The 27,656-nt window shown below is 34.0% G+C and overlaps 1 protein-coding gene across 5 annotated transcripts in view; it reads right to left on the bottom strand.

Moving 5' to 3' along the window:
- Positions 1–27,656, bottom strand: part of LOC111045243 (putative epidermal cell surface receptor) — a 93,214-nt gene that overhangs the window by 10,591 nt on the left and 54,967 nt on the right. For 2 of the 5 annotated variants that reach the window (XM_039426779.1, XM_039426777.1), the window contains exons 2-13: positions 19,773–20,053; positions 18,162–18,381; positions 15,609–15,741; positions 13,283–13,413; positions 11,641–11,958; positions 9,560–9,782; positions 8,280–8,491; positions 5,277–6,794; positions 3,872–3,928; positions 3,027–3,150; positions 2,058–2,251; positions 1,138–1,295 (exon numbers count right to left, since the gene is read on the bottom strand). In XM_039426779.1, coding sequence (XP_039282713.1) covers positions 1,138–1,295; positions 2,058–2,251; positions 3,027–3,150; positions 3,872–3,928; positions 5,277–6,794; positions 8,280–8,491; positions 9,560–9,782; positions 11,641–11,958; positions 13,283–13,413; positions 15,609–15,741; positions 18,162–18,381; positions 19,773–20,053 — 3,569 coding nt within the window. The remainder of the gene's footprint in view (positions 1–1,137; positions 1,296–2,057; positions 2,252–3,026; positions 3,151–3,871; positions 3,929–5,276; positions 6,795–8,279; positions 8,492–9,559; positions 9,783–11,640; positions 11,959–13,282; positions 13,414–15,608; positions 15,742–18,161; positions 18,382–19,772; positions 20,054–27,656) is intronic. The other 3 variants (XM_039426780.1, XM_039426781.1, XM_039426778.1) reach the window with 2 other exon arrangements.

Consider the following 27,656-nt stretch of genomic DNA (forward strand, 5'->3'; position numbering starts at 1 on the left):
AGTAGATACATTTTTACTTTCCTTGACCTATTACCATAGGTAAGGAAAGTATTGCTTTCCGAAAAAAAGTAAAAAAGTACCCCAATTTCTAAATTTCTATACGTTTCAAGGTCCCCTGAGTTTGGACTCAAAATTGTGAGCGAATTAATTTATCATTTAAGTTACGTAAGTAACATAACCTTGTGTATTCCAAATTAAGGTTTGAAGCAGTTTTGGGCAAATGCCTGTTGTTTTTACCTGGATTGTATTTGCATATGAATAAATAAATAAATAAATTTGGAGAATGACCTATCAATATATACTTTGAGACACTGTGGAACTTAAAATATTCTTACTATTAAAACTATTTTGCTAGAAATTACTTTATACATAACAATGAATGATTCTGTACATATCACAATAATTGGCTTTATTAAATACGGTAACAATGATCTCCTCTATGAAAAAAGTTGTGAAAATGAAAAATACCAAGAAGAAATACTGTAACTCATTAATTCTGGAGAAAGTGCTGTCTATAGTTTTGAAAATTCAATGCATCCTGACATATTATGAAAGATGGCAGTAAATGAGAGAAAGCTTGAATTAGAAAAAAACTAATTACTAGTCCTGTACCCTAATATTATTTTATTTCTCCGTTTTTAAACTATTTTTAGCGAAATAAATTTTCAACTCATTAATTCTGGGCAGAAAGTGCTGTCTATATTTTAGAAAATGCAATGCATCCTGACATATTTATGAAAGATTGCAGTAAATGAGAGATAGCTTGAATTAGAAAAAAACTAATTACTAGTCCTGTACCCTAATATTATTTTATTTCTCAGTTTTTGAACTATTTTTAGTCTAATTTTAGACTGTAGTGTCGTTAAAAATAGTTCAAAAACGAATTATTACTTGCAGTTCGTCATGGATAGTAAAATAGATGAGTATTTTATTTCTATTTCAAGTAGTCCTATCAAAATACTTTATAGGAAAATACTATAAAATCACAAATGCAAATATTATTGATAAGTAAGTACTCATTTGATAAAGTGCCTATTATAAAAAATCCTATAGTTATCCTAAACATTTTTCAAAAAGTTGAATTCATGTTTTGTATCAAATTTTCTAGTCTTCATTGAATTTATATTTGAAATGTACCTTTCCATCTACTTCCTTGTAGCGCAACTGTACTCCGTCAATGAATTGTAGTTCAAAATCAGTGAATTTCCTCCAAACGAGTCGAGCCCATGTCGAGTTCAACTCAGCAATCTGCAGTTCTGGCTGGACAGGAATCATGGGTGGTAGAGTGGTTGCTGCTGCAAAATGAAAAATTCAGTAAATATTTATGAAGTTTTACTATTTACTGAATAGAGAAATTCAAGTCTTAATTCAAAGTGTTTAATACCTAATTAAATTCCAATTACGTGAATTGCTGTTCCTCTAAATGGAATCATCATAGAATTGGAAGGATTGAAAGGTACATTTATGACCTCTAAGGAATCATTGAAATACAATTTGTCAAGTCTCACATCATTGACCAATATTGAAGTCGAAAACCCATTGAATAATCATAGTTGATACAGTAAAGTGAACTGTATTAAGCCCTTCGATGTTGAAAACTTGTTTTGTACAACTGCCTTCATCAAAAATAATAATGATTAGTCATTGGCGAAGCATTCAAGTAAGCATATATGGTAATTAGGTACATATTAATTGAATTTGATGTGGGTCTATTAGTGATAATCCTAGAACAATACATAAATACATAATATTATCAAGTGTCGTCAAGTTATAATGCGGAGTAAGTTATTTACTGTATCTCAACATTCAACTTAGAAATGTCCATTTATTCAAACAAGGTATATATTTTTTTAATGTTGAAGTATCTAGTACTGTGTATTGTATAGTGTTATAGAATTCAACTATTTATAGAAGTATTCTAATATCAATAACTCAATTAATTATTAATTATTCTAACTTGATGGGTTTTATAACTTGGCTCATATGATGAAATATTAATTTTAATGACTATTTAAAATTATAATAAATTAATATTAATTATTTTTAAGTACCGGTACCTGAAGACGGCGTTTTCACAGTAAGAATTTTGCTAGCTGGTGAATTCTCTAAATCCCTTAGAATGACTGAGATCTTGATTTTGTAGGAGGTATCCGGCTGGAGATTTCCTAGCGAGAATTCCAATTCCGGAGTGGCTATCAGATCGTTGGGTGGAGCCAGTACTTGCTGCTCCCAGGTCGCGGGATCGCTATTTCTGTAATTGACATAAAAACATTCAAATTTTTAGCTTTGAAGATGTATGAAATATGATGTTATAACAACTTAATTATTGAATCATTAATAAGATATAAATACGATGTTATTATTGCATTATCGATTGTTATAGATCACATTATTTTTATATTTATCATAAATATATTATACTATATACGATTCTTAAAAATGTAAAATAATCAAAAACACAGTGTATGGTACTTGTTCTTACTGTATCAAATCATTGGGACTTTGTAAGTAAGAAATAAATTATATGAACAATACAGTAAATAATTTATTTTTCTGTTGAAATATCAGTCTGGAATTCAAAATAAATTCATTTTATATTGGCTTCATCTTTAGAGCAATAATACACAGGATTTCCTGATAAATTCATTATACATAGTTAAGAGGAAAGATGAAGTTGAAGATAAAATCAAAAGTTTATTTTTATCATTGATCATGAGCTAATGTCCAATTTATAGAGGTCGGTATAGATATACGAATACCTATTATATAGGCTACTTGTACATGATACTACAATACTGGTACTACTACTATTACTACTACTTTCAATTCTATAAAAAATTGATTTTTCAATGTTTTATAAATATTATTTTTTTGATTTGTTTTTGATACAATTTTTATAAACCTGTTTAATATATTATGCCTATTATTGTATTGATACTCTGGTAATGATATTGTACAAATATGTAAAAAATATTATATTCAGAGTAGTTGAAGTGGGAAAATTCTGAAAAATTGCTTCTACTTACTGTTTATCAGCGGTGTAACGAAGCTCAACCCGGCCATGGAGACCCACAAGAACAGAGGGCACGGAGAACACCAATCTCACTGTCGACTCATCAATCGCTTCCAATGTATGCACCTTTATTTCATCTGTGAAAAATAAATGTACAAAATTATTCATCAAATCCAAATCTGTACTTATTTTGGAATACCATTTGGAAGATAAAATTGGATTAAAAATATAAGTTCTCATTCATTATTTAAGAGATTTTCAACTTCGAACTCGTGAAACCCATCAATTCCTTGTGTTCCAATTTCCAATCAATTGAATTCCAGTTCATTAATTATCGTATTCCAATCAATCTAGCCCAGTATATCTTTTCAATGTAGTTGAAATAAATGTGTTAATGTCAAATAGTAGTGTTAATAGAAATTAACATTTCTATTGTATCTGACCTTATTTTTAATTTGTTCAAAAAGTGAATAAGTATTCGAGTGGTTTCCTGATATCCTGTGTTTCCCTAGTATCTCACATTCCAATATTATTCAGTCTTTTTCTGAGAAGACTCCTATTCCAATAGTAGATAATAACTTCATCATAGCACAATAGTTGTTTTAAAATTCTTTATTTTATTTTAGTGTTTTAAACAAGTTTTGAATTTCTTATTTGAATGTTATTTATAGAAATTCGGGAGATTAACAGTGTTGGGCTGGGCTTATTGTTTCTCTTCCAATCATTGCAACAAGTGAAATGATTTGGTCTTTTATAAATAAATGAATATTTAACTATACGTACGGTATGAATAAGTCAATAATCAGGCTTACACAACAAGAAAGGCATATGATCATTAAAATTGAATGGTGGACTTACTTGGATCCTGAGCAGAGTTCTGTGTGAATCCTGGCGGAAGATGTTGAGGGTTGAAGCCTAAAAATTAAGATAGACGCATAAAATAAAATAAAAATAGAATCATATCTTCACATTTAGGATCTGAATCTATTTTTCTCCGTTTTGTGCTTGATCAATTTTGAGAGTAACAATAAATTAGTTTAACCGATCTTTTGTTCATTGCAAATTAACGTGTTACAAATAATTTTTAATGTATCATTCATATATTATTAAAGTTTTTTGAAACTGTTAAAAATTTACAGCACCAATAAAATTGAAACTTTATTTGTACTCAGGATAATAATCTCATTAGCTTAGATACCGGACATTCCAAAAAATATTAAAAAATGAAATTATCAGCTCATCCTTCAGACAAATTGAATGAATCTATAATATTTATCTTAAACATATGAAATTAATAGTAACATTTTTATTTACAAAGCAAATTACGGTGTAGTAAACTACTAATTATTAGCAAAGATAATACAACGAAATAAGAGTGTTAAATTTGGCAGCCTTCTTTGTTATTATAAGAAAGCTACTGTAGTAGTGAAAGCACCGGTATATTGGTATAAATAATATAATATATACATATCGCAGTTCCTAGTACATTTATCGAGCGGAAGATATAATACACTGCTGGGAGTTACTTTTACCGTTTTACCATCCAGTTATCTACCGTACCGTACCACTGAAAGGGAAAAATCAAATTGAGAAATAATAAATAGATTGAAGAGTACATTTTCACCTGAAAGAAAAAGGGTCTGTTAGAAGCTTCATGCACATAATAGAATTAGAGGATTAGTCGAATCAGAAATAGTTATCATAAGTCTCACCCAATTCTGTTACAATAGTTTTTGACCTTACTCAAGTTATACTGTCTATTTATTATTTCAAATTCGAATGAAAAATGGTCTGAGTTTCATAAAAATACTGTCAAAAGTATTTGTATGTAGGCCTATTCATTGGCAGAAACTTGAAATCTGTTCAAAAGATATTTTCATAGTTCATTAATGAAAAATTTCTTAGTCATGAGGTTGCCAATAAATCTATTTTAATTTCAACAGAAGAAACTTAATAAAATACACATATAACTTCTAGTAGTAGCCTTTGAGAAACCAATGATGTACTTATTATCCACAAGTAGGATTGTTGAATAGTATCATTCGTCTGTCAGTTATGTTTTCAATGATTTAAAAAAAACTCACGATCATTAATGAGTGCATTAAAATTTAGCTAGATATTTTTACACAAAATTGGGTATACTTTGAGTTGATTGGTCAGTAGGTAAGCAGCTCCCCATGCATATGTGATGACAAACTACTCGAGAGAAGAGTGCTGTAGGATAGTTACTAGAAGGCTATGATTGAGTTCCATTGGCTAGTACCTTGCAATGAAGAGTTTTGGGAGAGTTGATGTCCAAGTAATATTGGTGAGTTAGAGTGTTGCGGTTGCAGGTCGGAGGGGTGGGGGTGCAGGATGGGGATTGGTCTGATTGGGTGTTCATTGACGGGTCTCTGCTGCACAAAGCCGTGTTGTGGGGGAGTATGCACAAACTGCTGACGACGTTTCTCCTCTTGCTGTCGAATGTGAGTCAGTATTTCCTCCACTCTCAAGTTGGGATTTGATGGAATGCTGGGGCTGTGAATGTGAATTGTGGGCCCAGGCTTTTGCGAACCATGTTGGTTGACAATGTACTGTCCCTTATCACCTGGCAGTTTATCTTGATGCTCCACAACAAACACATCTTGCGGGTTGAAGTAGTGGTTGTTGTTTTGCACTGCATCACCTGGATGCTGGTATTGGTTTTGCTGTTGGATGATGTGGAAAATCTCCTCAGGAGGCAAATGAGATGGCTTATTTTGTGCGTTGTTGTGATTCTGTGGTAGATTCTGTAAGTGGGTCAACAGTTCATCGGGTGGAAAATGGCCATCAAACACATGACTTGGTTTCCTACCAAATGGTAACAAATCCTGTGAAGGAGTTCCCACATCTTTCATTTTCTGCTGTTTGTCATGAGTGACAAATGGATTCTGAGGATTTGATATGGGGAATGCATTGCCTTGAGGGTGTTTAACATTTGGATTTGGCTGCAAATGCTGTTGATTGATGAAATGGATAGGACCTGGATGAATGTAGTGTTGATTTTGATGATCAATCTCTCCATTATGGAACTGATCAGGAGATTTATTACCATGCTCTACAAACAACGGGCCATTGTGTGGTGGAACATTGTTCCCTTTAGTTGAGTGAGGCTTCTTTTGGTTGTAATCTGATTCAGGCTTGAGTGGCTTTCTTGGATCTTGGTCTATATCATGGCTTATCTGCTCTGACTCATCAGGGAAAGTGGACCAAAGTATTTGATGGTGTTTATGTTCTTTGCCTGGTTTTGTTGGCTTGAGAGCACCAGGGGGAAGAATGGGATGATGGATGACACCTTCATTATTGTTCGGAAACACATCTTCATATGCTGAATCAGAGATTTCACTAGGTTTGGACTCTTCCTGTACTGGTTTCATGTTATGCATTGTTTTATTCAATACTTCAGCCATGTGCATGGCATTCTCTTTAGCAGCTTGTTTATCAATATGGAAAGGCCAAATAGTGTCTTCTATCAAATGCTCATAGTTATGATCAGGCTGTGTCTTCATCTTTGCCACCCCACTTTTATTTGCCTTCTCTTGAAGGTGCTGGATACTGAAAGGACCTGGGAAAAAGTCTTTCTTATGTGCTTGTTGGTCTTTAGTGGTCTTGGACTTATCCAACATCATAGTCTTGGAAGGATTATCTGGATTATAAGGACCAAGGAAAGGGTGCTGGTCAATAGTCGTTGTATTTGTCATGTCATTCTGTCTGTCTTTTGAAAGAGTCTCATTTTTCATAAGTCTCTCGTCTCCTTTTTGCCCTGAAATATTAAAATGTCTTAATAGTAGATGTCAAGTTCTGTAAGAGTATTTTGTCAAATTCTTTGATTAGCATTAGGATGTTTGTGATCCAGCATTAAAAAGCACAGGTGAACAAGAAGTTATTCATATCAGTTATAGGCTAGATGTGAATTACCTATTTTCCAATATTAGCATCTCGGAGTGAATTTTCAATACAAAGAGAATTTGAAAAATGAAATAATTGAAAGTATCAAAAAATATTATGGATGAATTGAAAAAGAATTAGCAATTCTGTTTTTGATGATTGCTGATTGCTGATGATGTTAGTCACATTAGTCAAAAAGTTGAGCATGAAAATTCCCAGTGCTTAAATTCCATCTGAATGGATTGATACAGTGCTGATCCTCATTTAAACGTGACACACTGGTTTCATAATCTGCTAATTTATAGAAATTCAATTCTACCTGAGTAGGGAAGAAAATGGAAGATACAATGTAACTTTACCAATTTTAAAAACGCTTCAGTTTTATCATTTACCAGCCTGACAATCATACCAATTTTGAGTTGCAAAATAAAATAATTTTCATGATTGGAGTGAGATAGTGTATTGTGTTAGAATTTGAACACAATGAACTTAATTGTTGAAATGATTTTTGCAAATTTTCAAAAATAGCATGCCACTCTTGATGAATTGTGAAGTGAATGAAAGGAAAGAATTTAGAAGAGATGTACCATTGACTTAATATTTTTTGAGAGAATGATTCGCATATCCATATAAATGTAGTTACATTCATAGCATGACTATTGCAGGCATAGTAGGTATCAATAGATTTAGGCACCAAACATAAATTTTAGTGATTTATGATCATAAGAATCCATGATTAGCCTAACTGATGAGATTTCAAAAAAATAAGATTTGAAAGCATTTTTGAAGAAATGCCTAGTCTGGTCAAAAATGTATAGCCTAGGGCCAAAACGGAATCGTCGGGTATGCTTGATTGTTAACTGGCCAACTCCATTTTTGACCAAAACAAGATTCGGGTAAGCGTCAGTTAAAGCTCTTCTAAATAGAAATGAAGTATGTATTCATAAAAATTTAGTTTTTATTTATTTGAATTTATTGAACATGCGTCAGCAGGTTCTCAATTTTGACTTACTATTGTAAATATTGACAACAGGATTAACAGCTAAATGGAAAATCGATGAGAACTACTATTCAAAAATTATTTGCCAGCCCGGGAATCGAATAGTTTTTGGATAGTACAGTATCTCTCATCAAATTTCCATTTAGCTGTTAACCCTGTTGTCAATATTTGCAGTAGCAGAAGTCTTCGGGGGTGATTTACAACATTCAATTTGGATTTTCGTTTAATGATAATTATTCATTAATTAGCATTTAAAAAAGTGCAATTTCTCATTAATTTCCACCTTTTGAGTGAATTATGAAGACAGTAAAGAAACGACCAAAAAGCAGATGTGAATAATGTTGATTATTGTGGCCTCACCATGAGGATGCTGAGGACAGAGCCAGTAGAGACAGCAGTCCTCGCCAGGGGGGTGCGTGAGGATGGCTTGCTCGGGCATGCAGGGCAGGTCAGCAGGGGGGTTGGCGGGTACAGGGGGGCAGGCAGCGTGACACGTGACGTTGCCCATCTCGCAGAAACACCGCTGCTCACAGCCCGTCAGCTTTGTCGGAATGTCTGCCCAGTTCGGGAATCTGTTTTATTAGAAGAAGAAAATAGAGAAAATTGTGTCAAAAGTATTGAAAAAGTGATTATCAACGAATTTAACGAGTGATGAATGTACGAGTTGTTATTTTACTGTTAGAGTTGTTTACTGTTAGAAAGAGGATTTATGCATAATACAATCCCAAACATGATTTATATACAAAACAATGGTAAACTTGAGTTGCACATGGTCAATATTGTTTGGATACTGGCACAGTCGGAAAATCTGTTCGTCGAATAGAATTTGATTTTGAATTTAGAAATGAATAAACGTGGGTGTATTGAAATTTATTTTCAAATTCCATAGACTTTATCAATAGATATATGCGTGAAATGTTTCTCAATCGCAAGAAGTAGCCAATTTTGTTAGAGTATACGGTGTTGAAGGCCACAACTCAGACTCAGAATCTATAGACCATTAGCATAGCCACCTCTAATACCTGTATTAGAGGTGGCTATGCCATTAGACCTATTAATTTGGAATGTTTCGAGGGCACAATTTCTTTCAATTTGATGTGAAGTTTTTATAACCTTATAATAATAAAAATGAGCCCATTTAGTGATTGATAAGATTCTTTGCACTGTCAACGTTAGAAATCTTTCTGTTGGAGGTGAATTGCAGTTGTTAAATAGTGATAAATATTTTATTTCAGTCTAATTATCAATATGTTTATTTTCATAATTTCAATGTCAGTTTATTGTCAGAATGTCATCATCATTATCAAACTCAAGACGAGTAATTTTTGACAAACTATCTCTAGTTCTCTAGTATTAAAAATCCATCATTCAATTTGAGAATAAATGATCTCCAATCATGCCATATAAGGAATAAATAATACTCAGTCACATTTACCCTCCCTTGGAAAGATTTCACTCCAAATACTCTACTTTTATCTCTTTCTCTTCTAATCTTTTAGATACGGTACATGGTTGAATATCGATGTAAAATCAACATTATGATTGTATATTTTTTATGATTGATGATTAAAACAACGATTTTCAAACATTAAGAATAGAGAATTTAAATTTAAGATTAAAAGTAGAGTATGGCTTCTTACGATTCTCCAGCATAGATGCACGAGCCGTTATCCTTGCATCGCACAGTTTCCGGGCAGCAATTGGGTGGATTGGGGACGAAGTTGGAGGGCTGCGTCTCCCATGCCAGACAGTGAGGGTCCAGAACATCCAGGCCGAAATCAGTCGGGCATTCTATCGTGGCACATTCCACTCCTGTTTTGCTGCATATGCAGAATGCACTACAACCGTCGTGAAATTCGTCGCCTGAATTTACAAAGATGATGTGAATCAGATAGGGAAACCAGATAGGGAAATGTATGTTGAGATGTATCAGAAACCTACTGAATTGTAGGGAAAAATGTAAGGAAATCAATCGAGCTGTACACATGGTGCTTCTTGAAACAGAATAGATAAAGCCATAATCGATTTTTAAGTAAATCTATGTTTCCCATCAAATCAATTAGAATTTATAATTTTAGATTCCCAAACACTTCAACTTTAATCACAGATTCAAATAGATTATGGACTGTGCTTCTACCACTACCTTCTAGCATATATTAAATATTAAATCAGAGAGTGAGACAGGAAAACAGTCTCATTTGTTATTTGTATGATAACATGATTTATTGGTACATTTCTATTCCATGTAGATCATAAATCATTAGGTTCTTCTCTAATGAAAAAAAAAATAAAAATGATTCTAATTCCTATTTATGGAATATGAACTCTCTTGATATTTCCACTTTTTTATGACTGCATAAATTTTGAGATTAAATCATAACATTAATTATATGATTATTTTTATATCATTATTGTTATTTGAGAATGGAAACGAATATAGTTCATACTTTGTCGTCGGATGAACTTTATTTTTCCTTTCAACACTCTTAAGTTAGTTAAAGAGAATATTGTTTGGTTTTAAGGATAATTCACACGAGAAAATAATATATAACGCGCTTTTTCGCTGGCAGAAGTACATTAGTGTATGTGCCTAAAGATGTGTAAATTATATAATTCTAGGAAAAATACAGGTATTTTTCAAGATTTTGAGAAAATATCATTTTTTGATTATCTTATTGTTTTGAGCAGTAGGTAGGTTTGAGTGAATTGGTTTATGTGTGCTGCATATTTTACGGTTGAGCTGCAAGTCTGAATTCGATAAAAGATACGTCTATTAGATAATCAGATCCAATTATTATTATTATTATTATGTTTGTTTCTGTCCATAATGTGAACCACATTGGATGGGCACAGATAGACAAGTCATTAAAAATGAAAGAATAAGCATGCACTCAAGGCAAGAGCAGGCATCAAGTAAAATACCGCTCCAAAGCAGCACTTTCACAACTGAAAAACTCATTCAGCGCATAAAACGGGTGATCCTCAAGGAACAGCCTCAACTTTCTCCTCAGGCTTGCCAGTGGCAGAGTCCCCGCTGTAATGGGTAGCTTGTTGATGATCTTTCCCACCATGTAAGCCGAACTAACCTGAGTTCTTCCAAGCCTGCAATACGGGAGGTCGAGCCTATTCCTATTACGGGTATTATGCCCATGGACATCACCCCTTGTAGGCAGGACACCCACCTCCCCAACTGCCCCAATCACAGACCTGAAAATGAAGAGGCCAACACCACAGTCAAAATACGCTGCTTAACAAAGAGTGGCCTACAAGGGGCTAGGTATCCAGCACCACACAGAATTCTCACAGCCTTTTTTTTGTAGCAGCAAGACAGCCCCCACCTCAGCAGCTCAACCCCAGAGTGTGATGCCATATGACATCACACTGTGGAAGAACGCATGGTAGCTCATACGGAGATATGCCTCGGGAACACAGCTCTTCAGGTTCCTCAGCAGAAACAGGACTCTGTTCAACCTGCAGCAGACACTCTATATATGCTCCCTCCAAGAAAGTTTCCTATCAAGATGGAAGCCCAAGAGCTTTACAGGAGGGAACTCATACTGCATCCCATTCCTAAGGCTGAAGACAATGGTTTGTGTCTTTTCACTGTTTAAGGTAAACCGGTTAGCAGCAATGCTACAATAATTATTGTTGTTGGCCAATCATAGTAGAATTGATTAATTTTATCTGTACTAACTTAAAATGGATAATAAATCCCACAAACCTCTTGTGTAGTTCTTTCCCTTGTACTCGCAGGTGCTTCCAACCTTCTTCATGATAGGCAGAGTGACAGAGACAGCATTACTAGTTTTGCCATCTATTTTCACCCTGATGTGATAGGTTTTGCCGGGCTCCAAGCCCAAGACAGTGCTTCCCTGGGTAGCCATAGCTGGCCTCCATGTTGTGTCATCCTCACTCACCTCCACGCTCCAGTTTTTGCCCGACAATTTCATAGACGAGTTCAGTTTCACCGATGTACTGTTCACTGCGATTGCTGATAATAGCTGAAACTCTCCCATCTCTTCTGAACCATCCTCAGGTCCTGGAAAATGAAAGCAATATGCTATATATGACCCAAATCTTCATAATATATTATATTGTTTTATATATCTTTATATAATAACTTACATCATTGAAATGGAATACTGTACAATTCATAAATTGATATTTTCATAATATTTGATTACTGTACAGTAATTCACAACATTTCAAGAATTGGAGTAGAAAAAGAAAGAGAAACAATAAGGAAAACGTGAGTATAATACACTATTTTTGAAATAGTAGAAATTTACTCTTTGATTAGTAATGGTAGTTTCACAATGGTGTGTTGGCATATTTGGATCAACTCCGAATGAGAGCCAAAACTGTATGCAGAGAGGTCGCCACTAACATACAATGAGTAAATAAAAAATGATAATTTAAAATTTAAAAATAGTAATCATTACTTATTAACTTACTTAATAATTCATAATTGTCTCTAACCATCAAGTGGATGGAATGAAAATGTCTACGTTCAAGTTTCCGAAATAGTAGATAGTTCAAATATTGATGAATTCAATAAATAATTTGCAGTATTTTATTATTGATAAACATAAAAATTTATCCATTTATTATTCATTAATTTCTCAACTTATTTATAATAAAATATTTTATCATGACATGACAATAATTGGTAGAGGAACAAAAAACATTTTCAAGAACTGTAATAGATAATAATATCTTTAGTCTAAAATAATGTGTTCTTTTGTATAGAAGTTTAAGTACAATATAAAACATGAAGTAGACCACCCTTTTAATCATTGGAGAGTGTTTTGATATCTTTATTGAAATCCAAGTATTGATTCATTAATTCCTGTAAATAAATGTAATGTTACTTGCCTTACGTTAGTTAACCAAAGAGTTGAGTTTTAAACATTTTAAAACTTTAAACAATTTCATCAACTAGTTTCGGCCTACTTTGGCTATTTTCAAGTTTCATTAAGTTTAAAGTGTTAAAAATGTTTCAAATGAAAAGACTACTTCATAATTGAATTGTTTTTATTAGTTTTAATCAAGTAGCCCATACAAAAGTGATTTTAAGTGTAAGTACCTACGTCTTGTTGTTAGGTGACTGTAATGGATTGAAAAGTTGAACAAGATTTTGTCTAAATAATCTTTACCTTTTAGATGGTATTAAATTTGATTGAATGGAATAGCTACGTTATATTTAATTATTGAATTTGATTATTAATTCATTAGAAAATGAATTCCATACCAGTAGAAGATAGTCTGGTATGAGAAACTTGAAATAGCTATAGAATGAATATTTGTTGAGATAATTCAATAATGACTACAAATTATGTCCACTTCTTGCATACAATGCTTACCAGTAGATCCTGGCTTTGTGACATCATGATCTTGCACGCTGACGTCACACAAGACAACCGTGCAACACGGATCAGACGAGTCAGGCACCGCCACACAACTGTCCGAAGTCGTGTTCTTCACTGGTTCACATCTGAAATTAAAATGTTCAATTAGTAATCAGTAATAATAAATTTCAAACGCCAAAAAATGAATGGAAATGTGTTATTTTCTGCTTACAAATTTCTGTTTACACATTGTGTTAAAAGTGAATAAATCTGCAATAGGCCTATATGTGAAACAACAATCGATGATAAGATTTTAAGGGCCGGTTTCCGAGCTCGGGATTTAGCTAAGTTTTAGACTTTAAACAGCTAGAGTCAGAAAATTGGCTTTTCGAAACGGGGCGTGGTTGTAGTCATTGTCAAAGTCACGTTTAAATTAAATTTCGAAAAACTATGAAATTGAACACAAAATAAAATAAAGAGAAAGTAGTGTAGAGTTTCAGCTATTTTAAATTATTTAGGAATGTTTCATATCGTCAAGGAAAAACATTTCCAATTATAGAAATGAGAAAATAAAGATTTATTTTGCTGCAACTATTTACTGCGACTACGCCCCGTTTTGGAAAGCCAATTTTCTGACTCCAGCTATTTAAAGTCTAGAACTTACCTGCATCCCGAGCTCGGAATCCGGCCCTTAGTTATCACAACCACCTGTTTATAATTGAACTTATCTTATTCTTCGAATGTGGGCATACAGTTGAAAAGAAAAGACTAGAAGTTTGTCACAACCGTCTTTCTATCACAATCGTATTTGAAAAATATATCTTTAATCCTCATTTTTGTCAAATTATTCTACAAACTTAATCAAATCTATATTTATAAGACATCATCTACATTGATCTACACATTCTGAATTCACTATACCATCATAACCATCAAACAAGGCAGAGAAACACGAACTTTTATAAATAGTACCAAGGATGAACACTACATTTGTACAAAGAAACTACATATTGGGACCAAAAATTTACAATTCAATACCAAGTAACATTAGAGAAGAATTTTATAGACACAAGTTCAAGAAAAGTTTATTTTCCTGGTTAGTTGATATTGGAGTAGGAAATTGTGAAATTTAGTTAGACTGTAAATATTTAAACTATTCATTCTTCATTCTTTTCCTATACTAGTTTTTATTTTTTTTTTTAAATCAACTTTCTAATTATTTAGAGTAGACCTCGCGCTCAGTGAGTTACATTGACCTGTTGTTATGTTTTTTTTTCAAAAATTAATAAAAAATTCATCAATTAAAAATGTCTAGAAAAAATCCTAAATAAACATAGAGCTTTCTGTCCTATATCGTACCGTGACGTGTCGTCCCGGAATGTGAGTGTGAGCGCTGTTATCAGGTCTGGCTGCAACTGGCTACAACGTTGATGGAAAGATACAATTTTCAAGATGTTCTATGTTTTTGAACGGGTAGTATTATCGTCCACTAGACAGCTGATTTATGATGAATAATTCTATAGTCTGATTTTTACGGTAATATTGGCGTATGAAGGAGGCTCCTTTTTCCTTTTATATTATCCTTGAAATGCAAAATTTCCAAAAACCTTGTATATACGTCGACGCGCAATTTAAAAATGAACATACCTGTCAAATTCCATGAAAATCTATTACCGCGTTTCGCCGTAAATGCGCAACATGAAAACATTTAAAAATTCAAACATTTAAACATTAAGAGAAATGCCAAACCGTCGACTTGAATCTTAGACCTCTCTTCGATCGGTCAATTACTAATTTCATAATTTTATTTGTATTATCATTTCATACTGATTTCAATATGAAAAAAACTTTAATCCTATATCACTGAATGAAGTTTGTAAATAGTAATTATAACAAGCAACTAATAACTTATACCCCAACACATATCATTTATAGTGGAGTGTATATTAAATTTATTCATTGAATTATCTATGCCTATTAAGAAATTATTCAATGCATAAAACTGCTTTGTTTTATTTGTATTAACTTTTATAGTATTCAAATTTATATTGTAATTGTTTTTGATGAATAATCTTCGATTTGATTTTTGATTTGACTACGGTACATACAATTTTTCAATCAAATAGAAATCAGGCTATAAAGCATGCTTTCGTTATTATGTCATGACTATAACTGAACAATGTTGTGTTGTTGTTGCATGTTGATACAGAGGCGGCAGAGGCGGCAGCGGAAGGCAGAGAAAGAGCTCCAAACTCTTCCTGCCGAATTGTTTGCAGAAGAATCGCCATTCTCCTATCAAGAGATGAGAAGACAAAAACTTGAATAAATTAGTTATACTTGCCTTGGTTTACAAGAGACGTGAAGCGTATCTTCGCATGTGCAGGTGGCTTCACAAGCATCATTGAACGTCTCACCGACTTTGTAAGTCTCATTCTTGTAATTGCATTTGTTGTTCATTTTTGGACTTTCACCTTCTGAAAAAAACAAGAGCTTATAACTACTTCCTTTTGTATTAGCGGCGCAAAAGAAAAGCTCCACATTCCACTGAATCAACAAGGAAATTTGAGTGAACAGTAATAATGAAAAAGCAAATTTATCTCTCAAACTATCTACATCTCAAACCAACAAATTAATAGCTTCTACATAAGTAGGCTGCTGTAGAAGAATTGCCAAAAAATAATATAGTCGTTGTATTACGCAATACAGTAATTCAATTGAAAGCATGATAAGTCAGTATTATCATAGAGAAACGATAGCATAAGTAGATATCCCATGGTATAGGGCGTTTATGTCGCAACTTTTACTGTTATCCCAAGCCGATAGTTCACGTAGTTATTTCCTATGTAGCTGTGTGACGCTGGTAGTCTCTCAAATTGTGCCGATCATACACTATCGCCCCAACAAAAAAGTGAAAACTGACAATAGTCGACAGTAATCGGCTTGAGATAACAGTAAAAGTTGCGACATAAATTCCCTATACCATGGGATATCTACTTACGCTATTGTTTCTCTATGGTATTATTCTCATTCATCTATTGCAGATCTAGAGAGCTCATAAAAGGCAAGTCAGTTCCTTTTTAGAACTATTCAGAGGACAGTATGTTAGCCACAGCCATCCATTCTTAATTGCAGCCATTAATAAATAATTGTAACGTGAAAAATAATCTTACAGAGACTGACTTATGAAAATAGCCCTGATATTACGAGAAACATTGGAAACTCTCTTACATTTGCCATAGATGTACCTTGCTCTTCAAGCTAGCAACTCTCTATATTCAGCGACTAGCCGACTAGAACTACTGATCTAGCCTAGAAAGGTTTTCCTTGAGTTATATTGAACCTACCTACAGTAAGTAGGTATCCAATGTTCCTCTCCAATTTTTTTGCAGGAGGTTTTGGAAACCGTACATAATTTTCGAATTATGCACTCCATAATTCTTCAATCCTTGTGATCTTTAAAATTCAAAATCAATACTGTACTGAATCAAGGTAGACCGGTAGACTGGATGTTTAGAAAAAGTTAAAATAAATTAAAAGCTAAGGCTAAGGCTAACAAAGGATAATTGAAATAAAAAGTAAAATTGACAATATTCAAGTAGGAACTTCAGTATGTTGTTGTATTGTGGAAAAGAATGGAGAATGTTAATATACTCTTACTGACATAAAGTTTAAAATCATAAATTTTCATTTCCATAATGTGTTAAAAAACTGAAGTTTCGTGATGATAACAAAGTAAATGTAAGCCTACTTGTGTGAAATAAGAATTTCTATGTTCACCTGCAACTGAAAGCGGCAAAAGTGATCAATTTGTCCGAGTTATTTGGATTCTAAAGAATCGTAAGTTGAGAGTGATCTCATTTTTCATTGGATTAACAGCGATAAGATCAACGAACTGCAATTATTCTCATCATCATGAAAATTACGTCTGCATGACCTTCTTACTAACTCGTGAGAAAACGGCACACCAGTCAGTGCACAGGTAGCGTTATTACTGAGATAGTGGTGAAGGCTACTCAGGTATTCATAGCTGAGTATATAGAGAATGTCTTCAACTTTGCCACCGGATGCTCATTTTATTTTGATCAACTTGTTTACTTTTTATGATGAAGCTGAAATCAATGTAGGTCCTGGATCAGTATTGCACATGAGATGGTTAACTACTTTTTTATAGATAAAATACATTTGAGGTGCCTGCCAACATTATTAATATTGTAACTTACTAGAGTCTCCGAGAATTAATTTTGATTCAGTTTCGTGTCAAATGGGTACTATTCTCCAAATACCGTGTCATGATTGATTTATCTCCACTCCAGTGCTCCTGCTTCTTATTATCCTTACATGCAAAATTTTACCAGGCGAAGTTCATAGTAGAGACTAAATTGATGTCTTTTCTAGGATTCCATTGATCCTTGTATTGATCGTGATTGAAAAAAATGATATGTCTTCAATAAATATTTAAGGTTTATATATTGAACAATTAACAACTCTTTAAGATTCTGTGAAACACTTTTGACACTTAGTTGTATGTAGATTTATCAATCTTTGATTTATTCATTTATTCATCTGCCGATTGATTTGAGTGTTCAAAAATCACTACGATTGTGTGTAGATTGTGTGCCAAATCATACTTTTGATTTTGTTTTCCATTTACTGTAGAATTTTTGTGATTTTCAGGGGGCAGCTATTGCTTGTTTTGTTGAGAACGACGTCGATAATCTTATCAGATACGCCTCCTCGACGTTTACAATTTGTTGAGAATGTTCAAGCTTTTGATTTGACACACAGTTATGGAAATGGAATTTGACAGACTATAATTATAATTACCTAACTAACATCAGTATTGTTCTTTTAATTTTTTGATGAATTATTAGCTTATTGTGGGCTGAGGACTGACCTGGTTTGTCGGGACAGTGCATGAGCACACAGCAAGGGTCGTGGTCGGAGGGCATCTGATGACAGGCACTGTCGGGCTGTGGTCGCACGTAGGGCGCGACACACGCGGCACGTGGCCGACACGACACGCCCCCATCTTCGCACGTGCACGTCTCGTCGCAGCTGCGTTCGAACGTCTCACCCGGCATGCATCGGCTCATGTTGCTCATCGATTTGTTCTCCTAAACAAAGAATATGGTAATATGTCAATTGAATGAAAGCTAGCAATTGCTAGTTCTTAAAGGTCATTTTCAAGCCAATGTAGGATTCGAGTCAGCTGAATTATCTTATTTGTATAGCTAGATCCAATGTACCTAGAATACATGCATTCTAGGTACCTTGGCTAGAACCAATGACTAGTTGCTAGTCACTAGATCCTAGTTTTTATTCAATTGACCCAATGCTTCTCCGTAATAGAACACACATTTAGTTTAGAACAAAGTCAAATCTAAATACACCACTGTAGTTATATTATAGGTATCATAGTTATAGAAAATGATATGATACTTGACGTGTCCTTAAAACGTATTTCATTTTAATTTCAAATCACCACCTATTGACCTAAATCAGTATAGAACGAGGGGCACGTCATATTGACTGAGTAGAGCATTTTCTTAGATTACTTCGTCAATTGAAGTGAATCTTAATGAAACAATTATGGGCACTGATCGTAGTTTTAACCTTATTTCATCTTAGCAAACTCACACAGGAGCAAGCATATGTCTCAGACAGACAGAGGAAAATCGCACCCCAGATGTTAGAATGCTGCAACTCACACAGTCTGTCTGCATATGTCTGCAGACGTTTGATTTGTTAGGGATTGGTGAAAATGAACTAGGGAGAAGCTAATCAAAGGTTAGAGACTGGGTATAGGGATTAGGTTTTTGAAAGGAAATTATGCTGGTATTATTTGAAAATTTTAGAATTAAACTGTATCCACTGGACCTTCTGAAAGCAACAGAAACTTGATGAAATGAATACTGGACGTACTAAAGTTGCCTACCCGGACTGATTCTTGATCAACTCACATCATCTCCTTGGATAGTTGTCAACCATTCCTGAAAGCAACAGGAACTGATGAAATGAATACTGGACGTACTGAAGCTGCCAACCCGGACTGATTCTCGATCAACTGAGATCTCGATGAAGTGACTGTGAAGGACATTGCATCTCCTTGGATAGTTGATAACCATTCGGGTCCATAAACGACTGAGTTTCACTTCACTCGCTCGCGTCATGTTGTCATCCCGTCTTCTTGATTCCTCCTTACAAAGTTGTCAACTTGTAGGTGGCAACCGATCATCTCAAAAACCTATACTTTATCGAACAACATTACAGTTATGTTGTGAGTGATGTGGTACTTTTCCATAATGAAAACACAAATTTAAATGGTCAACCACTCATGTATATATTGTCAACCTGGTTCTGTATATATTATAATAATTTATAATAATAAAAAGTGGTTGACAATTTAAATTTTGTTTTCATTCTTTATCGAATAATATCACGGTCAACAATTATTGTTTTCACAATAATTTCTAGTAATGCTACTAATATTCTGGAGTGTACTCACATCAATTTCGTCTTCCATGTCATCGTCCATGGAGACATCATCGAGAGGCGGCTCGGTGAGGTTGAGGGCGCGGCTCTTGGGACTCGGACTGTGGTCCACCATGCCGGATGTGGGAGAAGGGGTGGGGGTGGTTGGTGCAGTGGGGGCAGCAGAGGGCACCGCAGCTGTTAATGTTGAGTTGGGAGGATCGGGCGGTGGCCCTGGCGAGGGACTTGTTGCACTCTCCGTCATTAGAGCCGCCTCCGTGCTGGCTGATGTCGAGACTGTAGACGTTGAGTTATCTAAAAACGAAAAAAATCAAATTATTACATTTGGTATAATATTTACAATTTTATTTAGTTATTTCTGTAACGATATCATCACAACTTTAAATTGTTGTAACAATATAAAACCATGTTTGTTATAAAATATAAAGTATAAGGCTATTCGATTAGAGTACCTCTACAAGCTGAAGATTGTTGAGCTTCTGGATAAAGGAATAAAGAGGTGGGTAACCCTAATGCCTAATCCATGAATTAAATATAAAGAGAATATAGAGTATGAAATTCAATATATCCAGTTATCAGAAATGTTGTAGGATAACAGTTGTCGCACAATGAATTCAAAATAGAAATACAATTTAGAGTATTATTATATTATAGAGTATTAGAAATAGAATATAGAGTATAAAATTCAATACATCCAGTTATCAGAAATGTTATAGGATAACAATATTGTCGCACAATGAATTCAAAATAGAAATACAATATTATATTATATTTCTCTACTTGCACTATTAGTATAAAACTGAAAACTTCGATGCTCATCTGATGATGGTCAGTAGTATGTTGGTTTTAAAGTTTTCAAAATACAATTGAAACAGAATGTTAAGTAGGAGTAGTTGTGTTGAAGTATTCTAAGCTGTATTGTATATAGTTAAATAGAATTGATCCACCTTGACCTGAACTTATATACCAGAGTATAGAAGCCCATCGTAAGTAGTCCGATTAATCTATGAACGAATTTTGTAAAATTCTCACGATCCAACAGTTTGCAAAATGCAGTAATATTTCTTTTACTAGGCTATATTGAGAAGGTTTTGACTGTTGATTCTTGAGGTACTATCTGCTATATGAAATTTGCTGAATCTGCTACTGATGCTAGTGCTGGTTCTTCTACTTCCCAGAGAGCTGTTCTATTGATAGAGACTATTGCAGTGATAGCTATATTGTATGTGATCGTACCATGTTTACATTACTACAAGTAATTACACATTTGAATTTATCGTGAGAGCCGTTCACCCCTTCTATTACAGTAGTACAGTATTATTTGCTAACAGAACGTGGGATTTTCATGATTCACTGCAATTACCTTCAGGTGTACCGTACTGCCTCAACGGCATCTCAATAAGCCAATCCCTCTGTGAACTTATCAATCGTTTCAACCTGAACAAGACAAATCATAATGAACTTTTTTTTCATGTAAACTATTACAGTTGAACAATTTACTCACGCTATTCAATGAACAGTTGAGTTATAACTTGGGATTCGGAATCATTAATTCAACTAATAATTTTCGATCAACTTCGAGAAATTTAATTAATCTACTGATAATTCTATATAATTTCATATCGTGGCTCGACGAATAAGAGTAACTTTTACTCTCACTTTAAACATGGTCCGTCAATATATCTATATTTAGAAAAGAAGAATTTTATGAATTGGAATTTATCTATTTTTGGAATTATGCTTTTGTAAAAAAGTAATATCAAGGATTAATAGACTAGACTAGGACTAGACCAATGTAGAGCTATAGAGCTCGATAGCTAGAGCTGTACACCTAGAGACACTTTTCCATCGTCATTGAGAATAGACAGCATAAGAAGATATGCCATGCTATAGGGCGTTTATGTTCCAAATTTTTCAAGCCGATAGTCCAAGTTGAAAGTATATCTTTTTAGTGAAGCTATGAGACGCTGGTTGTCTCTCATACTGTGCCATTTTCTCTCACCCGGCCAAAACAGTAATAATAGACAGTATTCGATAGTAATTGGCTTTGAATTTGGAACATAAACATACCATGGGATATCTTCTTAGGCTATCTTTTCTCTATGGTTACAGTATGTGAATTATGTAAGACTATAAAGTGTAGTGTAGTAAACTAAAAAATAAGAAAAAAACTCAGTGATCTCCGATTGACCCGGATTCTTGTTTTGTTGTCCAACCCGTTCAACTGTTGGCCTCCAAATAGCACTCTGAATAAGGATCCATTCAAGAACCGAATGAGCGGCAGCCATTTGTTGAAAAGACGACCAATTGATTGTTGATTTACATAGAAGATTGAATCCTGCTGTCGCAGTCCACTGCATTTGTAAGCTGAGAAAGAGATAACCTTCGTCTGTGGTGCATACTTATCACCAGTAGATTACTTGAACCGGTAGCCTAGATAGTAAATTTGTTACTCCGAATATTTGTTTTTCAGTTACAGTTCTTGGCTGTCAATCATCGTATGTCCTAGATTTCCAAGTGCATTTGATGGACCACCAAAGAAAAATGTAAAGAGTCACAATGCAAGACAATACTTTTCAATTTTTCATGCAAGAATGACGTTTTCATTGAGAAAAGGTTCACAATGCAATGGGTAACGCAAGAAACGTTCTTTTAGGTTTCTTCATGTATTGTACGTTAGTCTTGGTTGGGAAAATAACTGCAGCATAACATTGTAGGCTAATGTAGGAAATGTGCCTTTCTATGTATGTGTTTGAGAATATCTATCAGAATGTGTTTGCATGTTTTCTAGTAGATTTCACAGTTTTTCTTGAAAAAATAATATTACAGTACATAGACCTCTCGCCTTGTGTTGAAAAATAGATAGTACAGGTACCACAACTAAATATCCAACCAGGTCTAAAATATTGTGATTGACAACAAAATATTAGAGCAAGTATCACGATACACATATTTGGGATGCTAAATCAGTTATGAAGAAGAATTGGACATTGAAAAGAAAATTGGAAAATTTCAAGCGGTATGTGGCAGTATCAGCAGAACCTTGGGGAAGGAAAGTGAGGAGAAATACCATAATGAAATTTCATAGAATATTGACTGCTCCTGTCCTCCTCTACGGAAGTGAGTCGTGGGTTACAACGAAACCACTTCGAGAGAGTAGAGTGCAGGCGGCAGAGATGCGATTCCTCCGCAGAACCAAGGGCTGATCATTTTAGAAATGAAGACATCTGATCTGAGCTGTCAATATTCAATTTTAATGAAAAAGTTGTGGAATACCGAATTCAATGGAAGGCTTATATAAAAAGAATGTCTGCAGAAAGGCTTCCCCTTCAAGTATTAAATAATTATAGATCAGAAGGTAAAAGATCAATTGGAAGGCCACGTAAGAAATGGCAATAAATGACATGTATGAATGTTAATTTTTAAAACTCTTTTCAACTCACTAACTACTGTATAAGATGTTTGCAAGTCGGAACAGGCAATAGCCTAATCCTTGCAAGTGAGATGGTGATGATGATGATGATGATGATGTACCACGATAATACATGAATAGACCTATAATATAGGTCAATTTCAACAGTGAATATCAGGATTAGATCGTTATAGTACGTGAAAATAGGATTACTGTATAGAACTCATCATTTCTTGTGGAGAATGGAATTAAATGACAACATTTTCATTTTAGATGAAGGGCTCCCATATATGGCAAAATTCATCTCAGATTCTTGCTATTATTGAATACGGTATGTGTCTTTATGGTGCAAATATAAGCTTTTTATTCTCATTGTATTTTACAGAGATGTTTTTGATATATTTTTATATCATGTTGTTATAGGATGGCTTCTACGCTTCAGACACATTGTACACGAATGGAGAATTTAAGGACAGAAAATAAAAAATGGCCGAACATTGATAGGCTAGGTGTGAAAAAGAATAATGTTGACATTTTTTAGTGAGACAATAGTAATAAAATTTAAATCTGTAGAGAAAAGCCTTTATCGCCGCTTGCGCATGCTAAAACAAGCAACACTTGCATATAAAAACAAGCGAGACAAATTTTGAAATCAGCTATAACTGATGAGTCTCTCTGTTTCAGAAGAAAAGCTGACCGAAGAAATTGAAGACAAATTTCCCTCTTTCAATCAAGTGTCACGATAAGCAGTCACGACGCGATTAAATATCTCCGTGGGAAATAGCACCAACGCTATCTTGGCTTGTTATCGCACATTATCAATTCATCATCAAATGATGATGCGCCAATCATTGACACTTACCTTCTAAAGAAAATTGTCATTATAGTGATTATAGTACAGTATACTGTACTATTGTCATGGAATAGCATAGATACGGTAAAACTTGGGCATGAGTAGAAAGTAGGATACGGGCTTCACATAACATTCGCAGTACATTAACGTCTTTACGTTGACGAACTTTTCCAATTATTGACTGATATTATTCATTACGATAATAATAAATCTTCAACTTTAGTTAGGAGCTCGTAAAGCCTTAATGTTTTTATACATTTAAATGGATTACTACGACCAAGACATGTTCAAGCGAATGGGACAATCGCTCAACTATGGTTGAGGATGCTAATTTTATTACCAATTGACATGGAAATGTTAAATTCTTCATGTGAATGTTATTTTAGATTCTTCAATAACAATATGAGTTGAAAAGAGTTTATCAGTCTATTTAAAGTAAGTAATGGATCCATTTTTAAACTACAGCAAAATGAAAATCTGGCAGGCACAAAAAATATTTATCAGATCTTTTTTAACATTTCAGAAGAATTGTTAATTTCAATTTTACAAATGTGTTTGAGAGATGCTGAATTCGTTTCGCCCCCTTTTCAACCTCTCCTGACATCAGACAGAACGACAAAGGTGACTGTAGCTTCTGATAACATGGTTAGACGGTTATACTCTCCCGGAGCAATGATTGAATGCAGACCAGAATTGGACTATCCTTTATGTAAATAAACTTGACTTATATCACCAGATAAACAACTACATAATCAAACTAGGCTAGGGAATCCGTTTTTCTGTACAGTTATCTCCTCTCAAAAGTCTATAAGTTGAGTTTCACCACCCATACTGAGAGACAAAATAAAATAGTTCCGACAATAATTGCAAAGTTGTGAGTACTACGGTAGCAACTTTATGGCTTTATGCTTCTGCATGCTTCTCAAGAGTACAAGCTATTGCACTTTACGGCTTCTGCGCTTAATCAACGTGAAATCCAAAAAAGGTATTCTCGTGACTGAGGCAGTATTTTATGGTGGAGGCCCTATAGACCTCCCGACAGATAGGCTCTCTTCTGGTGAAGAAGATGATGAAAATAGTGCGGTTTGCACAATTCTTGCCATAGACAATCGATTGTAATAGAATTTCATTATAATTTGGGCTATGTTACCATGTGAGGTAGGTACTACCATAGCCTACATTCTGAAAATTACCGCCCACCTGATTGCTGTTCTATTCTGCATCTAACCCATTCTATCAAAATTTTTGGAGAGAAATATTACAGGCTCAGCCTAGGTTTTCCTTCAAAGTCATAATATTATTTTATGAATGTAGTATTTTGTACAATAGATGAATAAATACAATAAATAAATAAATGATTTCCATGTAAGAACAAGTGAAGAAGTTGTCATTTCATTGGAAACGTTGTCATTCATCTTTGGCGATTTATTTCCCGTTAAGAGAAAAAAGATACCTTAATTTTATTTCTATTTCAATTCTCTTCAATATGCTTCCGCTGAGAGGCTGAGACCCCTGGAAGAGGACCTCATTTTGGTTGAAATTTGTGAATTTGGTTTGAATAGCAGAGGAAACTTGTGATAATAACTATGAGTAATAACTTGTAAGAGTAAGTAATAATAACTTTAATTCGTTAGATTATAAAATATCAACATGTGTGTCACTGAATAACTCATTTCCCTATAAATCATTCCCTAGAGCAACCACACCATTTGCAGATGAGATGATTTGTGATAGTGAGATCTAGCTCATTTGCAGATAGTGAAAAGTAATGGATTTTAAATTAATTTCAATTGTTGGTAGTATCTATTATCAGATAACTACTTCCAACCATTAAATTATAGAACCATGTAAGGCATTAATGAACTACTTCACTGGTAACCGCTAATCTCTGTATCATCCTAAACTTCGTTCTATCAATAAATTGACCTTGATAGTGAAATTGAGTGAGGAAAACGGGACTTTCTTCTCAAGATACTCATCTGCATGTAATTATTTTGTATAAGGTTCAAGAGAACTTGAAACAAAAGCGTAAGTTGCAATTAGATGTATTGTCTCAATGTGAAACCAATCGACCTAATTCACACTGTTTAAAAATGTTTGGCTAGATAATTATCAATTGGCAATATCATTTTCATTTTGAAAGTGAAACTTAACATATAAATAGCACATGTGAAAGAGCTTTACTCTCACTTTCTACTCTCCATAAGTTCTGCAAGAGGAAAGATCGTTTAGAATATTTTTTGTTAATGAAATTTAGTTTAGAACTATTGAAAATTCCCAATTGTGAACATTAAATGGTTTAGGAGCTCATTTTTCAATTCACGATAGAAGTCAAAATTAGAGTGGAAGGTATTCTTCATTTCAATTCATTAACAGTAACATATTCGAGTTGATCATTCATTCATTTTCTTTCAATTTGTGCTAGAAATACTATCTTGATTCACATTAGACCCAATTTAATTGCAATTTTCTTCAAATGGAAATTCAATTTCTTTTCAAAGCAACAGAATATTGTTCACAATCATGATATGAATCTGTAATTTTTAATCTCAATTCAGTAAACTCCTCTTACTACTGTCCCTTTCTTTCCAACCTCCATTCTGCATTTGGGTCATTTTATTTCGTAATTCCAATGTAACAAAATTGATTCATTTTATTGTTGGAATGCATAATTTTTCATCATAGAATTTTTCATAGTAGAAATCTTTGATTTTAAATCATTTGCTTTCTACATATAAAAATAATTGATATGTATTTATATCTGACAAAGGGTTAACATAGATAAGTATTGAGGAGGCCAGGGCTCGATTTGGGCTGTAGCGCCATCGAAGAAGAAGAAGATTTAGGTATATCTAACATAAGAGAAAAATAATTTGCTTTAGAAAAGATTATAATAGAATTACCATCATCATCCTCAGTAAAAAAATTATATTTGAAGACTTGACGAAGTTTCACCATAAGGGTCACCAAATACCCCTCTTCCACTCAACCATGTAGAAATAGGAGACCCCTTTCCTATACATGTATGATTACTTATGATATGCATTTTCTTAGCTATTAAAAGAGGTTTAGCTGTCGAATTTGAAAGGGGAGATATTTGCTATCTCTCTCATAGTAGTTTAGTCAGCTGATATTTCAGAAAAGTCCCTATCTCCAAAACTCTATCTATTGAATGCTGTTCCAGCTTTCCAGAGGCAGACAACTTCCTGTCGAAAAGTCACTCAGGAATTCCAATTCCAACTACAAAATACACATGACAGGTGAATCGAATGACTTGTAAATAATGTTTCCACAATCTCTGACGTCTCATTCATCCAGGCGAACACACACTCATGTCAACTGAGAGAACGTCTATTCGTGGAAGTGGATGGATAGTCGTCCATTCATCCATTCATTAGGTTATACATGCTTCATTTTACCTGAGAAGGAGAGTATCGGTCTGTATTCTTTTTAATGGCCGGATGTGCTGAAGAAGTAATATGCCAGACTGACACACCCTGCGAGGTGAAGATGGCTTTTCCGAAATTGGTAGAAAATGACAAAGCGTTTGGCGCCGTCTATTCTCTGCATTCTTACCTGAAACATGACAAAAACACAACAATCAGTATACTTACTTGTTTCCTAAACAATAT

The sequence above is a fragment of the Nilaparvata lugens genome, chromosome 4 (genome assembly GCF_014356525.2).
Source record: "Nilaparvata lugens isolate BPH chromosome 4, ASM1435652v1, whole genome shotgun sequence".
Lineage (NCBI taxonomy): Eukaryota > Metazoa > Arthropoda > Insecta > Hemiptera > Delphacidae > Nilaparvata > Nilaparvata lugens.